We start from the raw sequence: 27,690 nt of genomic DNA on the forward strand, positions 1-27,690 counted from the left end.
GTCTCTCCCCCCACTCCCCCTCTCTTCTTTTGCTCTCTCTCCCCCTCTCTTTTTCTCTCTCTTCCCTCTATTTTGCTCTTTCCCCTCTATTTTGCTCTTTCTCCTCTTTTTTTGCTATCTCTCTTCCCCTCTTGTTAATGTTTTCACTTATAAAATCTAATGGATTGGAATAGATCTTTTGCGCTCTCTCTCTCTCTCTCTCTCTCTCTCTCTCTCTCTCTTCCCCTCTCTTCTTTTGCTCTCTCTTCCCTCTATTTTGCTCTTTCCCCTCTCTTTTGCTCTATCTCTTCCCCTCTCTATTGCTCTCTCTCTCTCCCCCCTCTCGCCCCTCTTCTTTTGCGCTCTCTCCCCCCTCTCTTTTTCTCTCTTCCCTCTATTTTGCTCTCTTCACTAATCTAAGCAATCACTAAGCAATTTTCATCCATCTAGTAAAGTCAGAGAGACAGATGATATTTCTGTCCCCCCACTCCTCCCCTCTCTCTCTCTCTCTTTCCCCCTCTTATTTTCTCTCTCCCCCTCTCTTTTGCTCTCTCTCTCTCTCCCCCTCTCTTTTGCGCTCTCTCTTCCCTCTATTTTGCTCTCTTCCCTCTATTTTGCTCTTTCCCCTCTATTTTGCTCTCTATCCCCCCCCCCTCTTCTGCTCTTTCCCCTCTCTTCTGCTCTTTCCCCTCTCTTCTGCTCTTTCCCCTCTCTTCTGCTCTTTCCCCTCTCTTCTGCTCTTTCCCCTCTCTTCTGCTCTTTCCCCTCTCTTCTGCTCTTTCCCCTCTCTTCTGCTCTTTCCCCTCTCTTCTGCTCTTCCCCCTCTCTTCTGCTCTTCCCCCTTTCTTTAGCTCTTTCCTATCTACTTTTTGTCTCTCCCCCTCTCTTTCTATTTATCTCCCCTCTCTCTTGCGCCGACCATGCCTGGTCACGTCCGGTCACACCCACACTTTCGCGCCACTGCCGCAAACAGCATGTCAGGTAAGACTAGGTGTGTTTGTCCTTGTGCTGTCTCTACTGCGCATTACAGCTTCGGACAAACAAACTTGGCCTTTTATATTATAGGATGTGACTGAACTCACAGGTTGCTGTCACTATAAGGACCTGCTCCTTTTCTTTATAAATTTCATGGCAACTGCAAGTCACAAGTTGAGCAAGGCTTTACTTTTTGTGATCCTTAGGGACTATTTTGCATCTTGCTTAAAGGGATAGAAAGGTCAAAAATGAAATGTACATGGTGCATTACAATGTGGAATAGAAGCATTTTTTAAATATACTTCTGTTTGCAAAAATGCTTCTAGCAAAAGTTATTACTGTTTGTTTTTTGGCATCATACGCACATATCCTGCGAGGGCGTGGGCACCAGTATGCAAACACTACACCTTCTCAGAGAGTCAATGGTGGTCTGTATGACTGAAAATGAAGCCTCCACAAGAGCAATGCACACCATCTTGAATACTAGTACCCAGTGCCCTCACAGGATATGTGTGTATGCCACAGAAAACAGTAGTAACTGTTACTAGAAGCATTTTTGCTAATGGAAGTATATTACAAATGTGCTTCTATATCAAATTGAAATGCACCAATGCACATTTATATTTTGACCTTTCTATTCCTTAAATATGCAGCATATTAAAACTTCTTGTCCACACAGTCGTTGCAGATAAAACAAAGATCCCTTCTTCAACAACTGGATAGACTGTCCCAGGAATGTGAAGGGTTACGAGATCGTCTGGAGGACACAGAAGAAGAGCGAACAAAACTGGAGGAAGAGATAGAAGGACTCGAGACAGAGAAGCACAGTCTGAGGAACCGGTTAGAAGAGCATCAGGTGACCATTAAAGCAAATAAATAACTTTGTTTTCTTACAAATTTAACCCTATTAAATTATACTATGTTAGAATAGGCTAGATTAATTAAAACCGGGGGGTTGTCCAAACTATTCATCATCAGCCAAATTGTAAATATTTTACTTATCTAGATTAATGCAAATACGTTTGTGAAAGTCATATAACCTGGGGGAAAATTAATTTAAGTTTCACACCTAAACACACATCATACATAGTGAGGATAATAAGACAAAGTCATATAAAGAGCCCTTTAGCCATTTGTAAATGAAGAGTGCTAAACAAAAGTGGTGGGATAACCAGATACAAATCAAGCCTTGCAGTTCACTGGAATAACATAGCTGGTGATTGGGGGGGGGGGGTGTACAGCTGCCACTTCAGATTGGCTCACTGGTGGTCTCCTGCTTGGAAGCTGCATTCCTTGTGGCTCCAGCTTTACCTGCCTGCTGTAATGCCATGTTGTCTCAGATCACTTATTTATAAAATGTAAATTAATAAAAGTCATGGACAGGGTAATGTTATAAAACTTATGACACAGGAGCCTGCACTACCTTCTCAAGCCACAAGATGGAGGCTAAATAATAGGCCTGGTATGTTACATGTACAAAGCTGAGGGAAGCAAGTTCATTTATAATGAACCAATTGGCTGTGGCTTGACATTTAATGGCAAAAAATGTACATTAATGCCAAATGTTAAAATCATGGAAATTCCAGAATGAGACTTTCCAATTAAATAATATACTGTATTATTATTTGATTGGGAACTTAAACTTGCATTAACATATGTTTTCCTTGTTTGTTTTTTTATGTAAACATGTGTTTGAGCAGTATTTGTATAGTATGTATTGTTAGTGTTTTTACACAGTGTTTGTAAACTCTGGCTTTAAAATACATTTCTTGCCATTTCCTAGAGGTTTTTTGTTCTTAAAAAGTTGTGTGTGACACATGCTCCAAATATATGACAAGGGCTTTAAACTTTATCTATTTCAGTATTTTTATTTTGTTCACTAATAAAAGCTGCAACTAAACATAAAAATCTAATCCATTTTCAGTGTTAAGAGATAAGGAAACATTTAAACACCCAATAACTCCAAAAATATGCAGTTAATTTAATTGAACATGTCCAGTTACTGAGGGTGCCCACAAAAGAAATGTGTTCATGAAATCAAGTTAGAAGCACCTGAAGAACTGCGGCTAACATTGAACAGTCTGGTGAACATGAGCAGCAGCTATAAATATTTCCGTAGAGCACACCTAATCCTGGTTTCCATTTCTAATAGCGTCACTTTGACAATTAACTTCTTGATGTTGCTGCATTAGATGCAGATCTTTTTTTATTCACATGTATTAGGGGTATCTGTTCAAAGGCGTGGCAGTTCACAGGAGTCACATAACAGAGTGACATAAATACTGTATCAAAGGAGTGGCAGTTCACTGGAGTCACATAACAAAAGAATGACATAAATACTGTATCAAAAGAGTGACACCTACAAAAATGAAAAAATATTTAAAAAGTGAGATTTCAAAGGAATGACTGTTTAAAAAAAAAAAAAAAAAAAAAAGAGTTTTGGGATAAGGGAGTTAAATGATCAGGGCTATATTGTCTTAAAGGGGTAGGGAATATGGTCAAGCAGTCTTTTTCTTTCTAATGACACAGTGAGTCCACGGATCATCATCAATTACTGTTGGGAATATCACTCCTTGCCAGCAGGAGGAGACACATAGCACCACAGCAAAGCTCTTAAATATCTCTCCTCTACCCACAATCCCCCAGTCATTCTCTTTACCTGTAGTGCAAGGAGGAGGTGAAGTTTAGGTGTCTGATGAGAAGTTTTCTTCAATCAAGATTATTTTTATTTTTTTAGCAGAGTAAGCTTATTCTGTTCTTTTCTGGGGTCTAGCCTAGTCCACATCAGTCTCTTCAGTAGGGCAGTGGTGGATTTTGAGCACTTGAGAACTTGTGAAGTACAATCCTCACTGCATTTTCTCAAGAATCTGCTGCCCTAACTAGAAAACCTGAGTAGGTTTTTCTCTCTTCACAGGACCATGTGAGGTGCTGCACCCTCTCAAACCAGGTGAGCTGTCCTGCTGCCGGACAGCACTTTCAGGTAAGTGCCATTTTAATTTTATTTTGCAAGGAGATTGCTGGCACTTGTTACAGATAAAAGCTGTCTTATTTAATAAGTTTTCTTTTTCAAGATACGATGAGTCCATGGATTTCGCCTCCTGGTCAGCAGGAGGAGGCAAAGAGCACCACAGCAGAGCTGTATAAATAGATCCTCCCTTCCCTCCCAATCCAGTCATTCTCTTTGCCTGTGTTAGTGATAGGAAGAGGTAAAGTGAGGTGTTAGTTTAGATTCTTCAATCAAGAGTTTATTATTTTTTAAGTAGTGCCAATGAGTGCTACTTTGTTCCAGGGTGTAGCCTAGACCTTTTCAGTCTCTTCAGTAAAAAGAGAAGCATTTGGTGGCTTTAAAGCAATAGGAACTGGTGGGACATAATTCTCACTGCGCCTCCTATACATATTTGCTGCCCTAATCCAGATAGCCTAAGCACTTTTAACTCAGGCTGATCTTTGTCCACAGGGCCATGGGAGGGAGAGAACCTCTGAAAACCTGCTGGACTGCCATGCTGTTGCACAGTGTTCAAGGTAAGTGCTAACTTTCTTATTTCTGGGGACACATTATCTCAGAAGAAAGTGAGCACTACATCACATGCATTCTCACATGTCAAGGGCTGAGGCATTGAAGGGCTCTTATTGTGATAGGATTTAACACACTGGAAGAGCAAGCAGTTTTATTTTACTCCCGGCAACTGTCTCATACAAACAGGCAGACCGGGAGACGGCTAGCTTTTGTTTTTCTGCCAAATAGTAAGAGACTCAGGCAGTGGGGCAATCATTATTCCTTAATTCTGGGTTGTGTTTACTTTCCACTCCCGATAAGTGTTTACTTCGGTAACTATGGTGGGGACTTTATGTTCGACGGCGCCATCTTTATGTTTAGCCGCCCGGGAGTTACTATGTGATATGCCCACGAGGGGCGGAGCTATGGAGGGTAATGCTATGCCGACGGCTCATTTTTTGGCCTACATTTGCCGCTCGGGAGTTCCGTCCTGGCACGCCCACGATGGGCGGGGCTAGGCTACGTCTCTGAAGACAGTTGCGTGCCCTTTTTTTTTTTTTTTTTTGCTCTAGTTTCGGGAAATGTTGGGTATTCTCATGGACTCCCTGGGAAGTGTCTAATCATGTTAAGACACATGTGAATAAGAGTTTGGGTGGTGCGCAGTCTTAAGTTAACTGACGCCAATTGACTAAGTTCAAAGGTGCATAAAAAACAACTCTTGCATTCATGTTGTAACGATGAAACATGGTTTGAGATTTAAAGGCACAGTACCATCCGGTCTTTATTAAACAATAGGTGTTATAAGAGACCCTGCATCATCTGTGGTCCTATCTACTGTCAATTGTACTAATGTGAGGATCTCTACACATTTGAAGTGACAGTAGCGTTTTTATTTGATATTATGGTTGTGTTGCTTTATCCCTTATGAATTTGAATGGAACAAAGGTGCATAAAAATACCGTTCTTTTTGTATTTAAAAAAACAGTACCGTGGTTTGTGGGGTTCCTTTTCTTGATACATTTCAGCTGTTTGTTGTATAATGCAGCTTTGTACTTAAGATCGAACAAATGCACTTAAAAAAATTTTTTAAAAAAAAATCCCACGTGCAGTGCTCTGCGGTTCCTTGCAATTTGCATAGGGACTGGGTATCCAAGACAGGGTTGTTTTAATGTATGGGGCAACGGCTATTCTCAGCAAGGTTAACTTGATACTTGGTTGATTTCTGAGACAGAAATAAGAGGATTTAAAGTGACAGTAACGTTTTTGTGTTAATTTTTTATTAAAACATTACACCCCTTTTTTTCTGAACTTCTCCTTTTATGGCGTTTTGCTGTTTGGGAGTATGTTGACAATGATCACTTTATGCACAATCCTATAGTGTTCACAAAATGTTTGGGCACGCATACTATGTCCGGCGCTTCCGTTTTTACTCCGTCCGGAGTCTTGCTTTGCATTCTAGGGTTTTCCCATGTGGAATCTAACCTTGCTAGAGGAAGTATTTTCACCTTAGCAAGCTGAGGGTTGAGAGGGGGCAGGATTCAGGTGTAATTTTTCCTAATATGTCCTCTGAATTATACGGAATGGAAAGTCCGTATTCCCTATAATGAAGTGATGTTTTCCATAACAGATTTAGCTAAAGGAACACATTACTTAGGGTGTAAGGAGTAGTCTCTATCTAGCATAAGAATTCTACTGTCCTTTGTTTGAGACTGGTTAGATCTACAGGGTTCTCATACAGATGGAAAAGGGATGTACGCCGAGGTTTACAGTGGCATACAACTGTATTTTCCTCCGTCCTTAGCAGGTGGCATTTTGTTTTGATGCATTGTCTGTATCTTTTAAGTCAGACACTCTCCTGTATAAAATCCAGGATGGGATTGAGGCTGCCAATTGTCTAAGTTCTTTTCTTTCAAATTCTTACCTGGAAGCATAGGATTCAGTTTTTCTGTTTCAGCTCTCTGAGTCTTTTTGGTTAGAGACTTTCGATTCAGATGTATATCCTCAGTGAAGAATTTGTTACACGCTTCTTTGCAAGGAGGCCTTGTCTGAACCTGGCTTCTTGGAGATGCTATCTTTTGGTTTTTTAAAAAAAAAAAAAAAAAAGGCTTGGATTTGTGAGGTTCAGAATCTCTGGTGAATGGAAAATATTGTGGACTGATTCTCCTTTCAGATTTTATGCAGGATCAAATCCAGCTGCGGCTATGTGTTCCACACAGCGAGTCCACTTTCACTGGTGGGTTACATATAACCTCCCCTACACCATGCGTCACAGGCTACCGAATTTGCCTTACAATGGTGTCCCACAATGAACTAGTGATTAACTTTGCTGCTCTAAAGCTTATCCCCCATTGGTGTACTTGGCCTGTTCTGATACAGGAACAGGGGCAGGATTCCTTTTCACTTCTGTTTGGAATTCCCCAAAAAGGGGGGAACTTTCAGTCCTATAATTGACCTCGGAACTCTATACAAGTTTCTCAGAGTTTCGTCTTTCAGGATGGAGACTATTCATACTATTCTTCTATTGATCCCGGAGGTTGATTTATGACGAAGGTGGATCCACGGGAGCAGATCTTTTTTGTTCCTGTTCACAAAGGTCATCTCAAGTTTCCCGAGTTTGTGCCTTTCTGGGCAAATGATCCAGCTGTGACCTTTTCCTTTGGTCTGGCCACGGCACTCAGAATTCCAAAGGTTCTGGGGTCTTTGCTGGTGATTCTATAAGAGACCACGGGGCATTGCGGCAGCGCCTTATATAGGATATCTCTTTTAGACTTTATTTTGTCTGCAATCTAGATTCCATATCGAATTGGTCTATCCTTCCTGAGGACTCACGAGTGGAAACGATTTCTTTAATTTCGAAGGCAAGGGTATGATTCTTGGGAACTCTAATCAATTCTATATCCATGAGAGTTTTCTGGCAGAGGCCAGAATATTGAAGATTTTAGAATGCATATCGAACCTTCACTCCACTCTTAAGCCGTAAGTGGCTCCGTGCATGGAGGTGGTCGAATTGTTGACTATGGTCATCATACCGTTTGCTCGACTTCTCCCCTGACATCTGCATCGGGCACTGGTATGGAAATTATTCAGATTTGTCTTCTTGAATAAAACTAGTTCAGGAGACTATGGACTCTTTTCTATGGTGGTTGTCGCTGGATCGTCTTTCCCAGGAGACATGCTTCTGCAGACTCTCATGGGTGATAGCGACAATAGATGCCAGCCTGTTGGGATGGAGCAGTCTGGATTTCTCTAAGGGCTCAGGGTGTATGGACTCAGGCATAGTCTCTCCTTCCCATCAAATATCCTAAGAATAGAGAGCAGTTTTCAATTGTGCTCCGGGCTTAGCCTCAGTTGGCTTCGGTCCAATTTATCAGATTCCAGTCGGTCAACATAACGATGGTAGCTTACATCGATCATCAGGGAGGAACAAGGAGTTCCTTGATGATGACAGCAGTAGCCAAGATGATACAGTGGGCGGAGTCTCACTCTTGTTATCTGTCAGCGATCTACATCCCAGGGGTGGAATCTGGGAGGTGAACTTTCTGAGCAGACAGACATTTCTTCCAGGAAAATGGGACCTCCATACGGAGGTATTTTTCAACCTGATTGTCAGATGGGGGCAGGCCGGAGTTTGATCTCAGGGCTTCTCGTCAGATTGCCAAGCTTTCGAGATACGGGTCCAGGTTCTGGGACCTCCGGGCCGAGCTGATAGGGCCTTGGGAGTGCCTTGGTCTTTCAGCCCATTTTATGTATTCTCTCTGTTTACTCTTCTCCCCTGGTGATTGCTCGGTTCAAACTGGAGAGGGCATCGTGATCCTCATCGCCCCCGCGTGATCACGCAGGATTTGGTATACCGATCTGGCGGGCATGTCGTCTCAGCCACTGTGGAAGCTCCCATTGAGGAGAGACCTTCTCATCAGGGTTTCTTCCGTCATCCGTCTCTCGTATCTCTGCAGCTGACTAAAGCTTGGAATGTGACCGCTTGATTTTATCTCAGCGAGGTTTTCTGATTCGGTCATGGGTACTTTCATTCAGGCACGTAAGCCTGTTGCTAGTATATTTTACCATAAGATATGGAGTAAATATCTTTCTTGGTGTGATTCCAGGGGCTACTTATGGAGTAGGGTTGGAATTCCCAGGATTTTGTCTTTCTCCAAGAAGATGGGATTATCAGAAGATTTCTACTTTATCTTTTTTGTTTCCCAAACGTCTGGCAGATGGGCCAGAGGTTCAATCTTTTTGTTAGGCTCTGACTAGAATCAGGCCTGTATTTAGTCCAATTGCTCCTCCTTGGAGTTTAAATTTAGTCTTAGAGTTCTTACAGGGGTTCCGTTTGAACCTATGCATTCCATAGATATTAGGTTTTTATCTTGGAAACTTTATTTCTTCTGTTCGCAGAATATTAGGACTTCAGCATTACCATAATTCCCCTTATCTTGTTTTCCATGCTGATAAGGTGGTGTTGCGTTCTAACCTGGTTTTCTTTCTAAGGTTGTTTCAGACAAGAACATTAATTAGGAACTTGTTCCATCCTTGTGTCCTAATCCTTCTTTTCAGAAGGAGCGCCGGCTACGTTTTTTTATGTAGTCAGTGCTTTGCAGTTCTACTTGCAAGCTTTTAAGGATTTTCGTCAATCATCTTCTTTGAAGTATCTTCCGTTTTGCATATGTGACTGCTGGACAGCAGCCTCCGGAAGGACTTGCGGTTCATTCCATTAGGGCCGTTGTTTTCCTCATGGGCTTTCAAAGATGATGCAAAGCTGCAACTTGGACTTTTGTTCTTTTGCCTCAGCTGAAGCTGTTTTTGGGAAGGGTTCTTCAAGCAGTGGTGCCTTCCATTTAGGTTCCCTGTCTTGTCCCTCCCGTTTCATCCGTGTACTATAGCTTTGGTATTGTATCCCACAAGTAAGGATGAAATCCGTGGACTCATCGTATCTTGAAAAAGAAAAGGAAATTTATGCTTACCTGATAAATGTATTTCTTTTTCAATACGATGAGTCCACGGCCCGCCCTGTTCTATGTGACAGGTTGTTAAATTTTTGTTAAACTTCAGAGACCTCTGCACCTTGGCTTTTCCTTTCTCTTTCTAACTTCGGTCGAATGACTGGATTGGGAGGGAAGCTATTTATACAGCTCTGCTGTGGTGCTCTTTGCCTCCTCCTGCTGACGAGGAGGCGATATCCCACAAGTAAGGATGAAATCCGTGGACTCATCGTATCGAAAAAGAAATACATTTATCAGGTAAGCATAAATTTCCTTTTTTTTTTGTTGCTATTTCCTCTGCTTTACGCTCCTTTATTGCAGGTGTTAAGCTTTTTTTTAGCCGGCTCTCCCCATTGATGTCTATGGGGAAATCGTGCACGAGCAGGTAAAACCAGCGTTATGGAGCTCAACGCAACCATATTGCCCGCTAACACCGAGTTTTTGCAAACCTGTAATAGTAGCGCTATTAAAGCTGAGCGGTGGAAATAACTTGCAAGTTATTAACGAGCCAGCCATAATGCAAAACTTGTAATCTGGCCCATAGTGTCCCTTGAAACTATTAGTCTCTTCCTCTAAATATTGTTGTTTAATAAATATGTCCATTTCCAATCTAGACTGAGAATATTGGAACCAATTAACTTGCGTAGAAGAAATCTTATAACGCCTAAAAGTATTTTTGACTTGGTTAGATAGCTGTGACTCTTTCATTCTCCGCTTTTTCTTACAATTACACATAAAAGCTTTAACAGCCTTAAAAGCTTCCCAAAAGATTTCTATTTTATTATAATATTGATAATTAATTGAACAATAATCTTGCCATTGTATTTTTAGCCAGTTGATAAATTTGCTATTGTTAATTAAAAAATGTGGAAAAGTAAAGCTTATCTTTTGATTTGCTTTGTGTATTGGGACAAGAGTTAACGAGATTATCGCATGGTCTGAAATTATGATGTCATTAATCTTAGGAATAGCTTCTAATAATAAAAGTTGTTCTGAGACTAAGATATAGTCAATTCTGTAAAAAGTACAGTGTGATTTAGATTCACAGGAAAAAAGAGATACATCAGGAAATGTAACCCTCCAAATATCATTAAGTTTAAGCGATGTACAGAATTTTTAAAAATATTTAGCTTCTTTGTTATTTTGCCCCTTTTTACAAAACATTCTGTCAATTCTGGGGCAAAGAGTCATATTACAATTGTCTCACAATATTAGTCTAGAACTGCAATATGGGTATAGTTTCCTTTTTAATCATATCCCAGAATTCAAGTGAAAAATGATTTAGTCCGTAGACATTACATAGAATATATTCCGAACCTTCAATAGAAATATATGAATTATAATAAACCTACTATTATGATTGCATTCAGTTTTAGTAACTTGATATTCTAAGTTCTTATGAAATAAAATAGCCACCCCACATTTACGTCTCACACAGGGAGTGGCAATAACTTCTCCTACCCACCGTGATTTTAATTTTAGAAGCTCTTTGTCTTTTAAATGTTGCAGAAACACAATGTCAGTGGCATGCTTACCTAACTGGGATATGATTTGTTTATGCTTAATTGGAGAAGTTATTCCCACGACATTCCAGGATAAGATTTTAACTTGCCCCATCATTTCTAATCTTCTTTCCTATTTTAAGAATATGGCATTGTATTTTTAAAATACTTAACTTGTTCTTCTGAGACACCGGATCGCCGTTCTGAAACGATGCCCCGCCTGCTTCTTCCTGCTTTACTTACCCAGTAATGACGAAACCGGCTTCCTCCAATCAGGGCGTTGCCTCGGGCAATGATTACCCTGGGGGTGAAACCATGATTGGAGGATGCCGGAATCGTCATTGCTGACGTATGAAGAGGCTTGCGACGGGCTGGTGAAGCACTTGAGTGGCTTCAAGAAGAAAAGGTAACTATATTTTAAAAAACTTCTGAAATGTCAATTTTCATGAATGAAAGTGCCCTTGTTTTTAATAGTTTTTTAATAACCGGACACTTTCACATTAAAATTGACCTTCACTTTAAAACAAATAGGATAATTCGTACATTTTATCCAATATCACCAGGTTGGCAGACTTATCCATAATGTATTCCATTATTGTCATAGTCAAACTTTCCTCAAATGTTCCTGAATAAAACTGGAACCTTATCATTGATCTACAAAAAACATCATGTGCATCATGTAGCGTTGGTGAGAAATTCCCTAGCTTCTTTGCTATTATTGAAAGTACTTTTTTACCATTACTCTCTACTAAAATTTTAGCCGGATACACCATCCTCACTTTATAACCTTTGTCTATTAATTGTGAGAAAAAGGGGGACATGTCTTTCCTTTTAATTTGGGTCTCAGTAGAGAAATATTGAAAGTGTAAAATTGTATGATTGTCAATAGTTAAGGGTGGGTTTTTCCTGTATTGCTTAAAATATTCTAATTTATCCTGAAAATTTAGGACTTTAAATATAAGCATCCTGTCTCGTATGGAGCTATCCTGATTAGATCTTTTTATACCTACTATGTGAGCTCTCTCCACAACTATAGGGAGTCTTTTTTTTGGGAAACCTAAGGCTTGGGGAAGTGTCTGTGATACGAAGTAGATTAAATCATCATAAGCTGAGGTCTCTGGAAGGCCAACTAGTCTAATATTGTTGCGCCTGGCGCGATCCTCAATATCTTCCACCTTAGCAGTCAGAATATGTATTTTATTATCCTGTCTATTATATCTTCTTGTATATTGACCTGATCTTCAACATATGAAATTCTATTTTCTGCTTCGACTATTCTGGACGCAAACTGTCTAAGTTCATTGGCAATTCTAGCTATTTCAGTTGTAATACCCCCTAATTCCTTCCTGATTAATTCAAATGGGGGGGGGGGGGACTCAGAGAGCTGTGTCATTGAAGGTACAGGATCTGAAGGAGTAATTTGAGGTTCAAGAATAATATCTAAACTGTTATCCATCATTTTGGACTTTTTATCTTTGGATTTTGGTGGCATTATGGGAGAACGGGTGTTTACTTAGGTGACACATTTTTCCATATAGGTGTGAATGTGAATGTATAGTTTCAGAACAAAAACTGAAACTGATACTGTTTTTCTTTGCATGAGATTTGTGAAATCAGTGAGCTTGTGTAAATTTGTTTAGAAGGCCACACATTTATTAATTCTATACCAAAATAAATGGAATCGTAGATATGAGCAAGAAAAAAAGAGAAAAGAAAACAGAAATCTTTGTTACTTCCTCCTATAATGCCTCTGCACTCGCTCCCACATACTCCTGGTCCAACGTTCGATTACTCTTTTTTTTTTTTTTTTTTTAAAGTTTCTCTTTTTCGGACGTTTAAAAATAGCTGCCAAACTCCTCCTACAGGTTGCGTGGTCCAGTGTATTTCTGTTGATACAGCCAATGACAGTCGTCTCATGTGTAGACGGAAACATAGTCCCTTGAAATGGCATAATATATTCGCTGCACCTCTGGTTATTCGTCTTGCGTGTGCGCAATGAATATAAAATTAAATCTTTAAGAGTTACGTGCACAAGTGTACAGTGCACCTAAAAATATATACCAGGAGAAGGAAGGAGGAGGAGGAAAGAGTTTGGTGGCCATTTGCAAACGGCTGAATAAGAGAAACTTAAAAAAAAAAAGTTATCTAACATTGGAACGGGAATATGTGGGACCGAGTGTAGAAACATTATAGGGGGGTCAAAAAATTGTTACAGGTATGATTTACTATGGTGTAGACTGTCTCTTTTTAATGTGTTGACTGAATTTGAAATGGGTTGAGTTGGGGAAAACTATTAAATGGGTAGGAAAGCAGATAACCTTAAAAGTATAAGGGGAGAATTTATGGGAAATATGGTTGGGGCCGGTGAGGTAGCTCAGTTGGTAAATGCCCTGACTACAAAAAAGCCTGTTTAAAAGATCCAAGGTCACAGGTTCAAATCCCGGCAGGGCCGACTCAGCCCTTCATCCTTCCGAGGTCGATAAAATGAGTACCATTAAATTGGGTAATAATAACAACTATTACTATTCAGCTGCCAATTTGGTTAATTCCGAGAGCGAGCGCTGAAAAAGTGCTTTGAGTCCCACTGGAGAAAGGCGCTATATAAATACTAGTTAGTATTATTATTATTATTCTTAAAGGGAAATAGGGTCAGGTTGTCTTAAAATGGGTAGAATTATTAAGGGGTCTGATAGACTTAAAAGGCAGGGGACAGGTAATATTAAAGAGCAGGGGTATAGGGTAGATATTCTTAAAGAGGCAGGAGGTCAGGTAGTCTTAAAGGGACAAGGCAGAAGGTAGATAGGGGAAGTTGTGTTAAAGATGCAGCAGAAATATTCTTAAAGGGAAAGGGTTAAATACTCTAAAAAGGACATGAAGTTAAGGGGTTGATAGATGTTATGGGGTAGGAGGTATATAGCCTTAAAGGGAACAGGGGTTAGTGGTTAGATAGTGTAAAAGGGATAGAGGGAAATTGTTTTAAAGGTGTAGAAGATAGTCTTAAAGGGGTAGAGTAAATAGTTATAAACAGCAGGTGGTCTTTAAGGGGCACAGGGGGCAGGGGATAAGGTAGTCTTAAAGGGCCTGGAGAAGGGGTACATAATCTTAAAGGGGCATGGGTTTTAAAGTGACAGTCTACACCAAAAATTTTTTTATTTAAAAAGATAGATAATCCCTTTATTACCCATTCCCTGTTTTTGCATAACCAACACAGTTATATTAATATACTTTTTACCTCTGTGATTAACTTGTATCTAAGCCTTTGCAGACAACCTCCTTATCTAAGTGCCTTTGACAGACATGCAGTGTAGTCAATCAGAGAAGACTCCCAAATAACTTCACGGGAGTGAGCACAATGTTATCTATATGACACATGTGAACTAGCACTGTATAACTGTGAAAAACTTTCAAAATGCTCTGAGCTAGGAGGTGGTTTTCAACTGTTTAGAAATCAGTTTGAGCCTAGCTAGGCTTAGCTTTTCAAAAACACCACCAAGGGAACAAAGCAAATTTGATGATAAAATTAAATTGGAAAGTTGTTTAAAATTGCATGCCCTATCTGAATCATGAAAGTTTAGTTTTGACTAGACTGTCCCTTTAAGTGCAAGGTATAATCTTATAGGGGCAGGGATTAGGCAGTCTAAAATGGTGGTAAATAGTATTTAGTTGTAACTCCCTGATACCAGTCATGCAAAAAAGGAATTTAATACCAGTGGCACAGATAGTAAATTTAAATCTACCACTTAACTACTCCCCCTTTCCCCCTGCCCCAATAATACATACTACCCCCTGTCTTTTAAGGTTGTTTACCCCTACCTCCAATCCCTTTTAAGACTACCTAATCACCTGTCCCTTTAAGAAAATCCAACCCCTTGATCACCTTCCCCATTAAGTCTACCTGACCCCCTGCACATTTAAGACCACCTGGCCTTAAACCCCTGCCCCGTTTTAAAATGATCTACTCCTATCAGGATGAGCTACCTCTACCACCTGGCTACTTTAAAATGACCCCAGTACCATGTCAGACTATCGACACCTACACTACAGTGGCTTTAACCCCTGCAAAAAAGTGCAGCTCAAGACACGCAGAGCACTACTGGTCTCAAGAAGAAACTGCCGCTGATCCAATCAGCAGTGCTAGCTGCAGATCTGTGCAGTACTTCTACTGTGCACTTAAACAGATTTTTTTCCCCAAAATGTTTCCTGTTTTAATATCTTAAAAGTACCAGATACTGAAGCTCCACCTTTTCATACTGGGCCGCTGCCATCTTGGAGCTCAAGTATTCGCACAGCCTGTGACAGAAGCAGTGTACACTTACATCTGTAAGAAAGTGAGCAATTCCATTGATCTGTATCACTTGCTTGGAGTTAGTGTGCATCGTACATCATGTGAGCTTTACATTTTTGCATTTTTTACACAGTTTTAGATTTACACAAAATATATTTTAAAAAGCACTTAGCAATAATGTAGAGCAATGCTACTGCAAAACTGTACAGCTTCTGCTTTGTATCATGCACCCTACCCTGAAGCACATTATACAGTCGTCAGAAAGTTGACAGCCTCATTGATTTGTAACTGCACAATGCTTCTGTCATAGTATGTGAGGATACCCGTGCTCCAAGATGGCAGCTGCCAGTACAAAGAGGTGGAGCTTCAAATCAGACAACATTTCAGTGGTTAAAATAGGAACACAGCTTTAAAGAGAGCTGCAGGAACAGGATAAAAAGCAAAATGCATAGTAGTTTAATGCTGATAGTCTTAAAATGACATGCTCTAACATGTTATTTTTTTTTACTGTTATGGCCCTTTAACCGTCCCTTTACGACTATCTGACAATATGCCCCTGTTAAGTCTATCTGCCCTCTATCCTGATCATTAAGAAAACCTGACACCCTTACCACCTCTGTCCTTTTAAGACTATCAACAACCTGCCTACCCCTTGCTTGTTTAAGACTTACGTATCCCTTTCCCCTTTAAGACTTTCTGACCCTCTACCCCTTGAAGACTACCTGATCTCCTGCCCATGCACCTGTAACTATCAGACCTTTAATCCCAGCCTTTTTAAGACCCCTATAATATTTCACTCTCTTGATACAGTAATATTCATGTCACTCTTTTGAAATTCATCTCTTATTTGTCACTCTTTTGTTATTTCACTACTTTATGTCACTCTTTTGATACTAACCTGTGATTTGCTCTTCACTGAACTGTATATGAATGATGTATTCGTCAATTTGGGGTCATCATAGTCTCTTCCCCCCCGAAACATTATGTGACCACCAATTCCTAAACTTGCGCTCTTTTTAATACCACATTTCTGAAGTGACATGAAAACTTTTCTGGATCTACATTACATGTTGCCACCTTTCCCAATATGCATACTCATTTTATGTGCTTCCCATGATATGTGTAACGCTCGTGGGATACTCCTCTATAAGACCGAACTTGGCCAGTAGTCTTGTTTACCCGGCGTCAAGCTGAAATGATAGGGAATATCCCAGAGCAGAGAAAGTTAGTAAGATGAAGAAGGTGGCAGACCGCTAGAATGGTCAGGCAGGCAGGGTTTGGCAACAAAGAGGCAATCCAGAACAACTGGGGTTAATAAGCAGAGTAGTCAGACAGGCAGGGTTCAGCAGCAGTATATCAATCCAGCAAATTAGGGGTTAAATAGGCATAGTCAGACAGGCAGGGTTCAAACACATTAAGGCAATACTGTAGTGACGATCTATCACACCCAGTAGCACACAAAGTAACACCTATACTTGGGCAATGATAGATCATTATTGTGGGACTTACATAGGTGCAGGATTCGCGCCACAGGAATCCAGACCGGCATCTGAGAGAGAGGAGTGTGCGGCGATAACGTCAGCACCGCACGCATCCGGACCCGACACAGCCCCTGGCAACGAGCAGGGAAAGAGACGCCACGCCCCTAGCAACGGCTAGAGCGGCCCTGCGTGACAATATGCTGTGGAACGTGCTGCTAGATTCTGGTGCTTATCCTATGATACTGACATGTGTCAGTGCGTTTGCATGTACAGTATGTATTTGCTGACACATTTTCAGTAAATGGTAAAGTAGAAGTTGCGTGACTTAATAAAAATGGATTCTGAAGTTCCAAAGTGTTTGTATCACAGAGCTTATTTATTGTCTACAAGAATTCTGCATCTTTTATCCAGCAATTCAGAAAATATTCCTTAAAGGGACAGTATACTGTAAAATTGTTTTTTCTTTAATGTGTTTCCAATTACTTTTTTACTAACTGCAGAGTATAAATTGTATGAGATTTTGCTTTTCAAGGATTATTTGTGTATATGAAATAACTGATTTTGTGTTTTGAAGCCACAACCTAATAAAATGGGTTGAGCTTGTAGGTATAATCAGATCTCATTACGGTATCACATTGTGTACATATACCTACTTCTTTATCTTACTATTTCTTCTACTGGCTGTGTTAACACAGCATTGGATTTAATGCCAACAACTTTTAGAATAGGTGGGGGGATACCACAGGCTAAATAAACTATTTCAAATGCAAATATAAAGGTAAAGGAAATAATTATAAACAATAGAATACACTCCAGCAGGTAAAGTGGATCATTGGGAACAAATTAAAGTGGAGACAATTTTTGAGTCAACTGTCACTTTAATGAAGCTTGACACTGATACAGATGTTAAAAAGCCTTACTGTGAACCATTCTTCAGATTTTTTTTGATTTTTTTTTTGTCAAATTCAGTTGGACATGAAATGTTTGGAAATGTTCTGTTTTCAGTGTCACAAACAGGTCAACCAAGTTCAGCTGGATTGATATTCACTAAAATGTTTGTGAGTGTAGTGTGTATAAATACTCTTTTTTTTAATTGTGTTTTTATCATTCTAGAATGAAAAAATAAATAGTGTAGATATTTCTTCTGTTATGTGTGATCAGTCCACGGGTCATCATTACTTCTGGGATATAACTCCTCCCCAACAGGAAATGCAAGAGGATTCACCCAGCAGAGCTGCATATAGCTCCTCCCCTCTACGTCAGTCCCAGTCATTCTCTTGCACCCAACGACTAGATAGGATGTGTGAGAGGACTATGGTGATTATACTTAGTTTTTATGACTTCAATCAAAAGTTTGTTATTTTACAATAGCACCGGAGCGTGTTATTACTTCTCTGGCAGAGTTTGAGGAAGAATCTACCAGAGTTTTTTACTATGATTTTAACCGGAGTAGTTAAGATCATATTGCTGTTCTCGGCCATCTGAGGGAGGTAAAAGCTTCAGATCAGGGGACAGCGGGCAGATGAATCTGCATTGAGGTATGTAGCAGTTTTTATTTTCTGAATGGAATTGATGAGAAAATCCTGCCATACCGTTATAATGACATGTATGTATACATTTCAGTATTCTGGGGATGGTATTTCACCGGAACTACTCTGTTAAAAGTCACTAATCCTTTTAATAAGTATTTATCATGTTAAACGTTTTTGCTGGAATGTAGAATCGTTTACATTTCTGAGGTACTGAGTGAATAAATATTTGGGCATTATTTTCCACTTGGCAGTTGTTTGCTTTTAATTGTGACAGTTTCGTTTCTCTTCACTGCTGTGTGTGAGAGGGAGGGGCCGTTTTTGGCGCTCTTTGCTACGCATCAAAAATTTCCAGTCAGCTACTCTTATATTTCCTGCATGATCCGGTTCATCTCTGACAGATCTCAGGGGTCTTCAAACTTCTTTGGAGGGAGGTAGATTCTCTCAGCAGAGCTGTGAGAATTTTATATTGACTGTGAATAAAAACGTTGCTCTGTAATTTTTTATGTCAAATTTAATTATTGTTATTTTACTAATGGGAACAAACCTTTACTAAAAGTTGTGTTGTTTTAAAGTTTGATGCTATAACTGTTTTTCAGTTCATTATTTCAACTGTCATTTAATCGTTTAGTACCTCTTTGAGGCACAGTACGTTTTTGCTAAAAAAGATTATAACCAAGTTGCAAGTTTATTGCTAGTGTGTTAAACATGTCTGACTCAGAGGAAGATATCTGTGTCATTTGTTCCAATGCCAAGGTGGAGCCCAATAGAAATTTATGTACTAACTGTATTGATGCTACTTTAAATAAAAGTCAATCTGTACAATTTGAACAAATTTCACCAAACAGCGAGGGGAGAGTTATGCCGACTAACTCGCCTCACGCGGCAGTACCTGCATCTCCCGCCCGGGAGGTGCGTGATATTATGGCGCCTAGTACATCTGGGCGACCATTACAGATAACATTACAAGATATGGCTACTGTTATGACTGAAGTTTTGTCTAAATTACCAGAACTAAGAGGCAAGCGTGATCACTCTGGGGTGAGAACAGAGTGCGCTGACAATACTAGGGTCATGTCTGATACTGCGTCACAGCTTGCAGAGCATGAGGACGGAGAGCTTCATTCTGTGGGTGACGGTTCTGATCCAAACAGATTGGATTCAGATATTTCAAATTTTAAATTTAAATTGGAGAACCTCCGTGTATTACTAGGGGAGGTTTTAGCAGCTCTCAATGATTGTAACACCGTTGCAATACCAGAGAAATTGTGTAGGTTGGATAAATACTTTGCGGTACCGGCGAGTACTGACGTTTTTCCTATACCTAAGAGACTAACTGAAATTGTTACTAAGGAGTGGGATAGACCCGGTGTGCCGTTCTCACCCCCTCCAATATTTAGAAAGATGTTTCCAATAGACGCCACCACTCGGGACTTATGGCAAACGGTCCCTAAGGTGGAGGGAGCAGTTTCTACTTTAGCTAAGCGTACCACTATCCCGGTGGAGGATAGCTGTGCTTTTTCAGATCCAATGGATAAAAAATTAGAGGGTTACCTTAAGAAAATGTTTGTTCAACAAGGTTTTATATTGCAACCCCTTGCATGTATCGCGCCGATTACGGCTGCGGCAGCATTTTGGATTGAGTCTCTGGAAGAGAACCTTAGTTCATCTACGCTAGACGACATTACGGACATGCTTAGAGTCCTTAAACTAGCTAATTCATTCATTTCGGAGGCCGTAGTACATTTAACCAAACTTACGGCTAAGAACTCAGGATTCGCCATCCAGGCACGTAGGGCGCTGTGGCTAAAATCCTGGTCAGCTGATGTTACTTCTAAGTCCAAATTACTTAATATACCTTTCAAGGGGCAGTCTTTATTTGGGCCCGGTTTGAAAGAAATTATCGCTGACATTACAGGAGGTAAGGGCCACGCCCTACCTCAAGACAAAGCCAAAGCTAAGGCTAGACAGTCTAATTTTCGTCCCTTTCGGAATTTCAAAACAGGAGCAGCATCAACCTCCACTGCACCAAAACAGGAGGGAGCTGTTGCTCGTTACAGGCAAGGCTGGAAACCTAACCAGTCCTGGAACAAGGGCAAGCAGGCCAGGAAACCTGCTGCTGCCCCAAAGACAGCATGAACCGAGAGCCCTCGATCCGGGACCGGATCTAGTGGGGGGCAGACTTTCTCTCTTCGCCCAGGCCTGGGCAAGAGATGTTCAGGATCCCTGGGCGCTAGAGATCATATCTCAGGGATACCTTCTAGACTTCAAATTATCTCCCCCAAGAGGGAGATTTCATCTGTCAAGGTTGTCAACAAACCAGATAAAGAAAGAAGCGTTTCTACGCTGTGTACAAGATCTGTTATTAATGGGAGTGATCCATCCGGTTCCGCGGTCGGAACAAGGACAAGGGTTCTACTCAAACCTGTTTGTGGTTCCCAAAAAAGAGGGAACTTTCAGGCCAATCTTAGATTTAAAGATTCTAAACAAATTCCTAAGAGTTCCATCGTTCAAAATGGAAACTATTCGGACAATCTTACCCATGATCCAAAAGGGTCAGTACATGACCACAGTGGATTTAAAAGATGCTTACCTTCACATACCGATTCACAAAGATCATCACCGGTACCTAAGGTTTGCCTTCTTAGACAGGCACTACCAGTTTGTAGCTCTTCCATTCGGATTGGCTACGGCTCCAAGAATCTTCACAAAGGTTCTGGGTGCCCTTCTGGCGGTACTAAGACCGCGAGGGATTTCGGTAGCTCCGTATCTAGACGACATTCTAATACAAGCTTCAAGCTTTCAAACTGCCAAGTCTCATACAGAGTTAGTTCTGGCATTTCTAAGGTCGCATGGATGGAAAGTGAACGAAAAGAAGAGTTCTCTTTTTCCTCTCACAAGAGTTCCATTCTTGGGGACTCTTATAGATTCTGTAGAAATGAAGATTTACCTGACAGAAGACAGGTTAACAAAGCTTCTAAATGCATGCCGTGTCCTTCATTCCATTCAACACCCGTCAGTAGCTCAATGCATGGAGGTGATCGGCTTAATGGTAGCGGCAATGGACATAGTACCTTTTGCACGCCTACACCTCAGACCGCTGCAATTGTGCATGCTAAGTCAGTGGAATGGGGATTACTCAGATTTGTCCCCTACTCTGAATCTGAATCAAGAGACCAGAAATTCTCTTCTATGGTGGCTTTATCGGCCACACCTGTCCAGGGGGATGCCATTCAGCAGGCCAGACTGGACAATTGTAACAACAGACGCCAGCCTACTAGGTTGGGGCGCTGTCTGGAATTCTCTGAAGGCTCAGGGACTATGGAATCAGGAGGAGAGTCTCCTTCCAATAAACATTCTGGAATTGAGAGCAGTTCTCAATGCCCTTCTGGCTTGGCCCCAATTAACAACTCGGGGGTTCATCAGGTTTCAGTCGGACAACATCACGACTGTAGCTTACATCAACCATCAGGGAGGGACAAGAAGCTCCCTAGCAATGATGGAAGTATCAAAGATAATTCGCTGGGCAGAGTCTCACTCTTGCCACCTGTCAGCAATCCACATCCCGGGAGTGGAGAACTGGGAGGCGGATTTTTTGAGTCGCCAGACTTTTCATCCGGGGGAGTGGGAACTTCATCCGGAGGTCTTTGCCCAAATACTTCGACGTTGGGGCAAACCAGAGATAGATCTCATGGCGTCTCGCCAGAACGCCAAACTTCCTCACTACGGGTCCAGATCCAGGGATCCGGGAGCGGTTCTGATAGATGCTTTGACAGCACCTTGGAACTTCGGGATGGCTTATGTGTTTCCACCCTTCCCGCTGCTTCCTCGATTGATTGCCAAAATCAAACAGGAGAGAGCATCAGTGATTCTAATAGCGCCTGCATGGCCACGCAGGACTTGGTATGCAGATCTAGTGGACATGTCATCCTGTCCGCCTTGGTCTCTACCTCTAAGACAGGACCTTCTGATACAGGGTCCATTCAAACATCAAAATCTAACTTCTCTGAAGCTGACTGCTTGGAAATTGAACGCTTGATTTTATCAAAACGTGGTTTTTCTGAGTCGGTTATTGATACCCTGATACAGGCTAGGAAGCCTGTTACCAGAAAGATTTACCATAAAATATGGCGTAAATACCTATACTGGTGCGAATCCAAACGTTACTCCTGGAGTAAGGTTAGGATCCCTAGGATATTGTCCTTTCTACAAGAAGGTTTAGAAAAGGGTTTATCAGCTAGTTCATTAAAGGGACAGATTTCAGCTCTGTCCATCTTGTTACACAGGCGTCTGTCAGAAAATCCAGACGTCCAGGCCTTTTGTCAGGCTTTAGCTAGGATCAAGCCTGTGTTTAAAGCTGTTGCTCCGCCATGGAGTTTAAACTTAGTTCTTAACGTTTTACAGGGTGTTCCGTTTGAACCCCTTCATTCCATTGATATAAAATTGTTATCTTGGAAAGTTCTGTTTTTAATGGCTATTTCCTCGGCTCGAAGAGTCTCTGAGTTATCAGCTTTACATTGTGATTCTCCTTATCTGATTTTTCACTCAGACAAGGTAGTTCTGCGTACTAAACCTGGGTTCTTACCTAAGGTAGTCACTAACAGGAATATCAATCAAGAGATTGTTGTTCCATCCTTGTGTCCAAATCCTTCTTCAAAGAAGGAACGTCTTCTACACAATCTGGATGTAGTTCGTGCCCTCAAGTTCTACTTGCAGGCAACTAAAGATTTTCGCCAAACTTCTTCCCTGTTTGTCGTTTATTCTGGACAGAGGAGAGGTCAAAAAGCTTCTGCTACCTCTCTCTCTTTTTGGCTTCGTAGCATAATACGTTTAGCCTATGAGACTGCTGGACAGCAGCCTCCTGAAAGAATTACAGCTCACTCCACTAGAGCTGTGGCTTCCACTTGGGCCTTTAAGAATGAGGCCTCTGTTGAACAGATTTGCAAGGCTGCAACTTGGTCTTCGCTTCATACTTTTTCCAAATTTTACAAATTTGACACTTTTGCTTCTTCGGAGGCTATTTTTGGGAGAAAGGTTCTTCAGGCAGTGGTTCCTTCTGTATAATGAGCCTGCCTATCCCTCCCGTCATCCGTGTACTTTTGCTTTGGTATTGGTATCCCAGAAGTAATGATGACCCGTGGACTGATCACACATAACAGAAGAAAACATAATTTATGCTTACCTGATAAATTCCTTTCTTCTGTTGTGTGATCAGTCCACGGCCCGCCCTGTTTTAAGGCAGGTAAATATCTTTTAAATTATACTCCAGTCACCACTTCACCCTTGGTTACTCCTTTCTCGTTGATTCTTGGTCGAATGACTGGGACTGACGTAGAGGGGAGGAGCTATATGCAGCTCTGCTGGGTGAATCCTCTTGCATTTCCTGTTGGGGAGGAGTTATATCCCAGAAGTAATGATGACCCGTGGACTGATCACACAACAGAAGAAAGGAATTTATCAGGTAAGCATAAATTATGTTTTTAAAGCTAATTTGTCATGCTGCAAATTCATCATGTAAGCACATTTGCACAATAGCAATACAATACAGTAGCCAAGAGTTTTGTGCTGTCAGCTATGGTCTAGCCACAACTGTATCGGTACTGCTCCATCAACAACATTTAGTATGTTTGCTGTTTAAAGGATGATTTTGTGAGAGTGCTAACAATTACGTCTGGTGCCGTTTTATTGACAAAAGGACAAGTATAGAAATATGGATGGCAACACAGAAAGTCAGCGCACCCAGCACAAAAGGGAGACTCAGGCAGCAGGAACATGTAGAAATGTGATTTATTGCAATGTTTGTTAAATCCACATTACAAAGCTTATCAACGTGTAATGGCTGGCAGCACCAGTCAGGGAATAAACAGGCCTGTTTATTCCCTGACTGGTGCTGCCAGCCATTACACGTTGATAAGCTTTGTAATGTGGATTTAACAAACATTGCAATAAATCACATTTCTACATGTTCCTGCTGCCTGAGTCTCCCTTTTGTGCTGGGTGCGCTGACTTTCTGTGTTGCTGTTCATAATTGGAGCGGAGGTGGAACGCTCCCGTCCTCGCACCAGCTGAAGAGTGAGTACTACGTCATCACGTTACTACGTTTCATTGGAGGAAGGATTCACTACGTGAAGGCCACTGCAGTTGTTTGGATTAATCGGCAGCCGTGTCTGAGCGCTCCCTTACACAAGTTTAGAAATATGGATGGCAGTAATACAGATTATTTATTTACCTGAAACACTTGCTGGTATCTGGGGATTGCTTCCTGCAAGTCAGCACAGACATACAATAGGTGATGGAATACCAAAGACAGCATGGATATTAATGCTAGTTTCATAGATGTGATGATTATTACCATATCAACCAGGGATGACCCATCTTGTGATTGTGACTAGTTATTATTGCCATAAGGCACATGTAAGCAGTAAAGTAACATTTGTAGAACTTCTGAAAAGGAGTTGATCTATTAAACCATTATTGCTCTGATGAAACAAATCTGACAGTCGCTGCCATAGCCATTAAATTAACAAGAAATTTAAATGCTCCATAAAAGTAAATTGTTTTTAAAAATGTACATTTATTATTAATTTTGCTTTGCACTTCCCCTTGAGGGACCTGATATATGTGGCAAAGTAATTGTTTGTATCAGTGCAACACAGCAGCTCATTTACACATGACGTGGGTTAGTCTCAACGATGGAGATAAAGTCTTTTATTATTTATTAATGCACCATTGCTTGCATTTAACTATATGTGTAACCTATTCAAAGGGATTGAAAGTACATGGCTACTTGCTGCTGATATGAACTTTCAGCCATATAATTTAAAGTGCCATAAAATATGTTGAGATCTGCGCATATCCTAAAAGGGCTAATTAAGTAAAAATAGTTTGCATTAAAAAAAAATTAAAAATTTCTGGCAAGTATTTTAAAATTTTCAAAAATGAGCAAATTTAGTTACATAGCCATGCTGTCTAGAGTAGTCTGATCCACCCCACCCCCCTTTACAGTGTTTAGCATTAGAAACACAGGCATTGTATTTCGACAGAGCTTATTTGTTTCTAGGCATGCTCCAGCAGATGAGTGTTATAAGTATTGCATTCTACCAAATCAAAGGTAGATATAGATACAGCCATAGAAGGAATTGTGTGGGGGGAGATAGAGCTGTACAATTCGGAAACTTAAAAGATAGGGTTAATGGCGAGGGTAGGTTTGTATATGCTTCTGATTGAGCTCTCACGTTTTTGTCATTTACCTTCTTAAAGGGAATGCTTGGGCTTCTGATCTAAGTCATGATATGTCAGCCATATAACTATTAAAAGGTTTACTGAGAATATGCTTCATCGAAATGGTGTTGCTAGGGACAGTCTTCTGATATGAGATCAGAATTTATTAAATAGATTCTCTGTCAATATTTTGTCTGAATGGTTAGTAATGGCTTTATATTAGCTTACCCTGTTATCTTGGCTCTAATTCGTGACAGGCATTAAGACAGCACAAGAATAGGGTTGTGAGAGTTTGTGATAGTTACAATTTGTAACTTTATAGACTGACTGTGAATGCCTTACTGCTCCTCATTAGTTGTAATCTCAACTTTTTCATATATATGTGTGTATATATATATATATATACACACATACACATATACACACACACACATATATATATATATATATATATATATATATATATATATATTTATATATATATATATAATATAACCGGAGACTGTAACTCAAATGGTTCATTTATCTTCTTAGATACTTTATTAGACACTTAGGCCTAGATTTGGAGTTTGGCGGTAGATGGGCTGTTAACGCTCCGCAGGCTTTTTTCTGGCCGCACCATAAAATTAACTCTGGTATCGAGAGTTCCAAAAAATGCTGCGTTAGGCTCCAAAAAAGGAGCGTAGAGCATTTTTACCGCAAATGCAACTCTCGATACCAGAGTTGCTTACGGACGCGGCCAGCCTCAAAAACGTGCTCGTGCACGATTCTCCCATAGGAAACAATGGGGCTGTTTGAGCTGAAAAAAAACCTAACACCTGCAAAAAAGCAGCGTTCAGCTCCTAACGCAGCCCCATTGTTTCCTATGGGGAAACACTTCCTATGTCTGCACCTAACACTCTAACATGTACCCCGAGTCTAAACACCCCTACCCTTACACTTATTAACCCCTAATCTGCCGCCCCCGCTATCGCTGACCCCTGCATTATATTATTAACCCCTAATCTGCCGCTCCGTAAACCGCCGCTACTTACATTATCCCTATGTACCCCTAATCTGCTGCCCCTAACACCGCCGACCCCTATATTATATTTATTAACCCCTAACCTGCCCCCCACAACGTCGCCGCCAGCTACCTACAATAATTAACCCCTAATCTTCCGACCGCAAAGCGCCGCCACCTACGTTATCCTTATGTACCCCTAATCTGCTGCCCCTAACACCGCCGACCCCTATATTATATTTATTAACCCCTAACCTGCCCCCCACAACGTCGCCGACACCTGCCTACACTTATTAACCCCTAATCTGCCGAGCGGACCTGAGCGCTTCTTTAATAAAGTTATTAACCCCTAATCCGCCTCACTAACCCTATATTAAATAGTATTAACCCCTAATCTGCCCTCCCTAACATCGCTGACACCTAACTTCAATTATTAACCCCTAATCTGACGACCGGAGCTCACCGCTATTCTAATAAATGTATTAACCCCTAAAGCTAAGTCTAACCCTAACACTAACACCCCCCTAAGTTAAATATAATTTAAATCTAACGAAATTAATTAACTCTTATTAAATAACTTATTCCTATTTAAATCTAAATACTTACCTGTAAAAAAAAATCCTAATATAACTACAATATAAATTATAATTACATTGTAGCTATTTTAGGATTAATATTTATTTTACAGGCAACTTGGTAATTATTTTAACTAGGTACAATAGCTATTAAATAGTTAAGAACTATTTAATAGTTACCTAGTTAAAATAATAACAAAATTACCTGTAAAATAAGTCCTAACCTAAGTTATAATTAAACCTAACACTACCCTATCAATAAATTAATTAAATAAACTACCTACAATTACCTACAATTAACCTAACACTACACTATCAATAAATAAATTAAATACAATTCCTACAAATAACTACAATTACATAAACTAACTAAAGTACAAAAAATAAAAAAGAACTAAGTTACAAAAAATAAAAAAATATTTACAAACATAAGAAAAATATTACAACAATTTTAAACTAATTACACCTACTCTAAGCCCCCTAATAAAATAACAAAGACCCCCAAAATAAAAAAATGCCCTACCCTATTCTAAATTAATACATTTAAAAGCTCTTTTACCTTACCAGCCCTGAACAGGGCCCTTTGCGGGGCATGCCCCAAGAAAATCAGCTATTTTGCCTGTAAAAAAAAACATACAATACCCCCCCCCCAAACATTACAACCC

At 40.4% G+C, this 27,690-nt stretch overlaps 1 protein-coding gene across 2 annotated transcripts in view; it reads left to right on the top strand.

Moving 5' to 3' along the window:
• CCDC157 (coiled-coil domain containing 157) overlaps positions 1–27,690 on the top strand; it is a 186,453-nt gene that overhangs the window by 35,068 nt on the left and 123,695 nt on the right. For both annotated transcript variants that reach the window (XM_053702205.1, XM_053702206.1), the window contains exon 7: positions 1,634–1,810. In XM_053702205.1, coding sequence (XP_053558180.1) covers positions 1,634–1,810 — 177 coding nt within the window. The remainder of the gene's footprint in view (positions 1–1,633; positions 1,811–27,690) is intronic.

Source organism: Bombina bombina, chromosome 2, assembly GCF_027579735.1.
Source record: "Bombina bombina isolate aBomBom1 chromosome 2, aBomBom1.pri, whole genome shotgun sequence".
Classification (NCBI taxonomy): domain Eukaryota; kingdom Metazoa; phylum Chordata; class Amphibia; order Anura; family Bombinatoridae; genus Bombina; species Bombina bombina.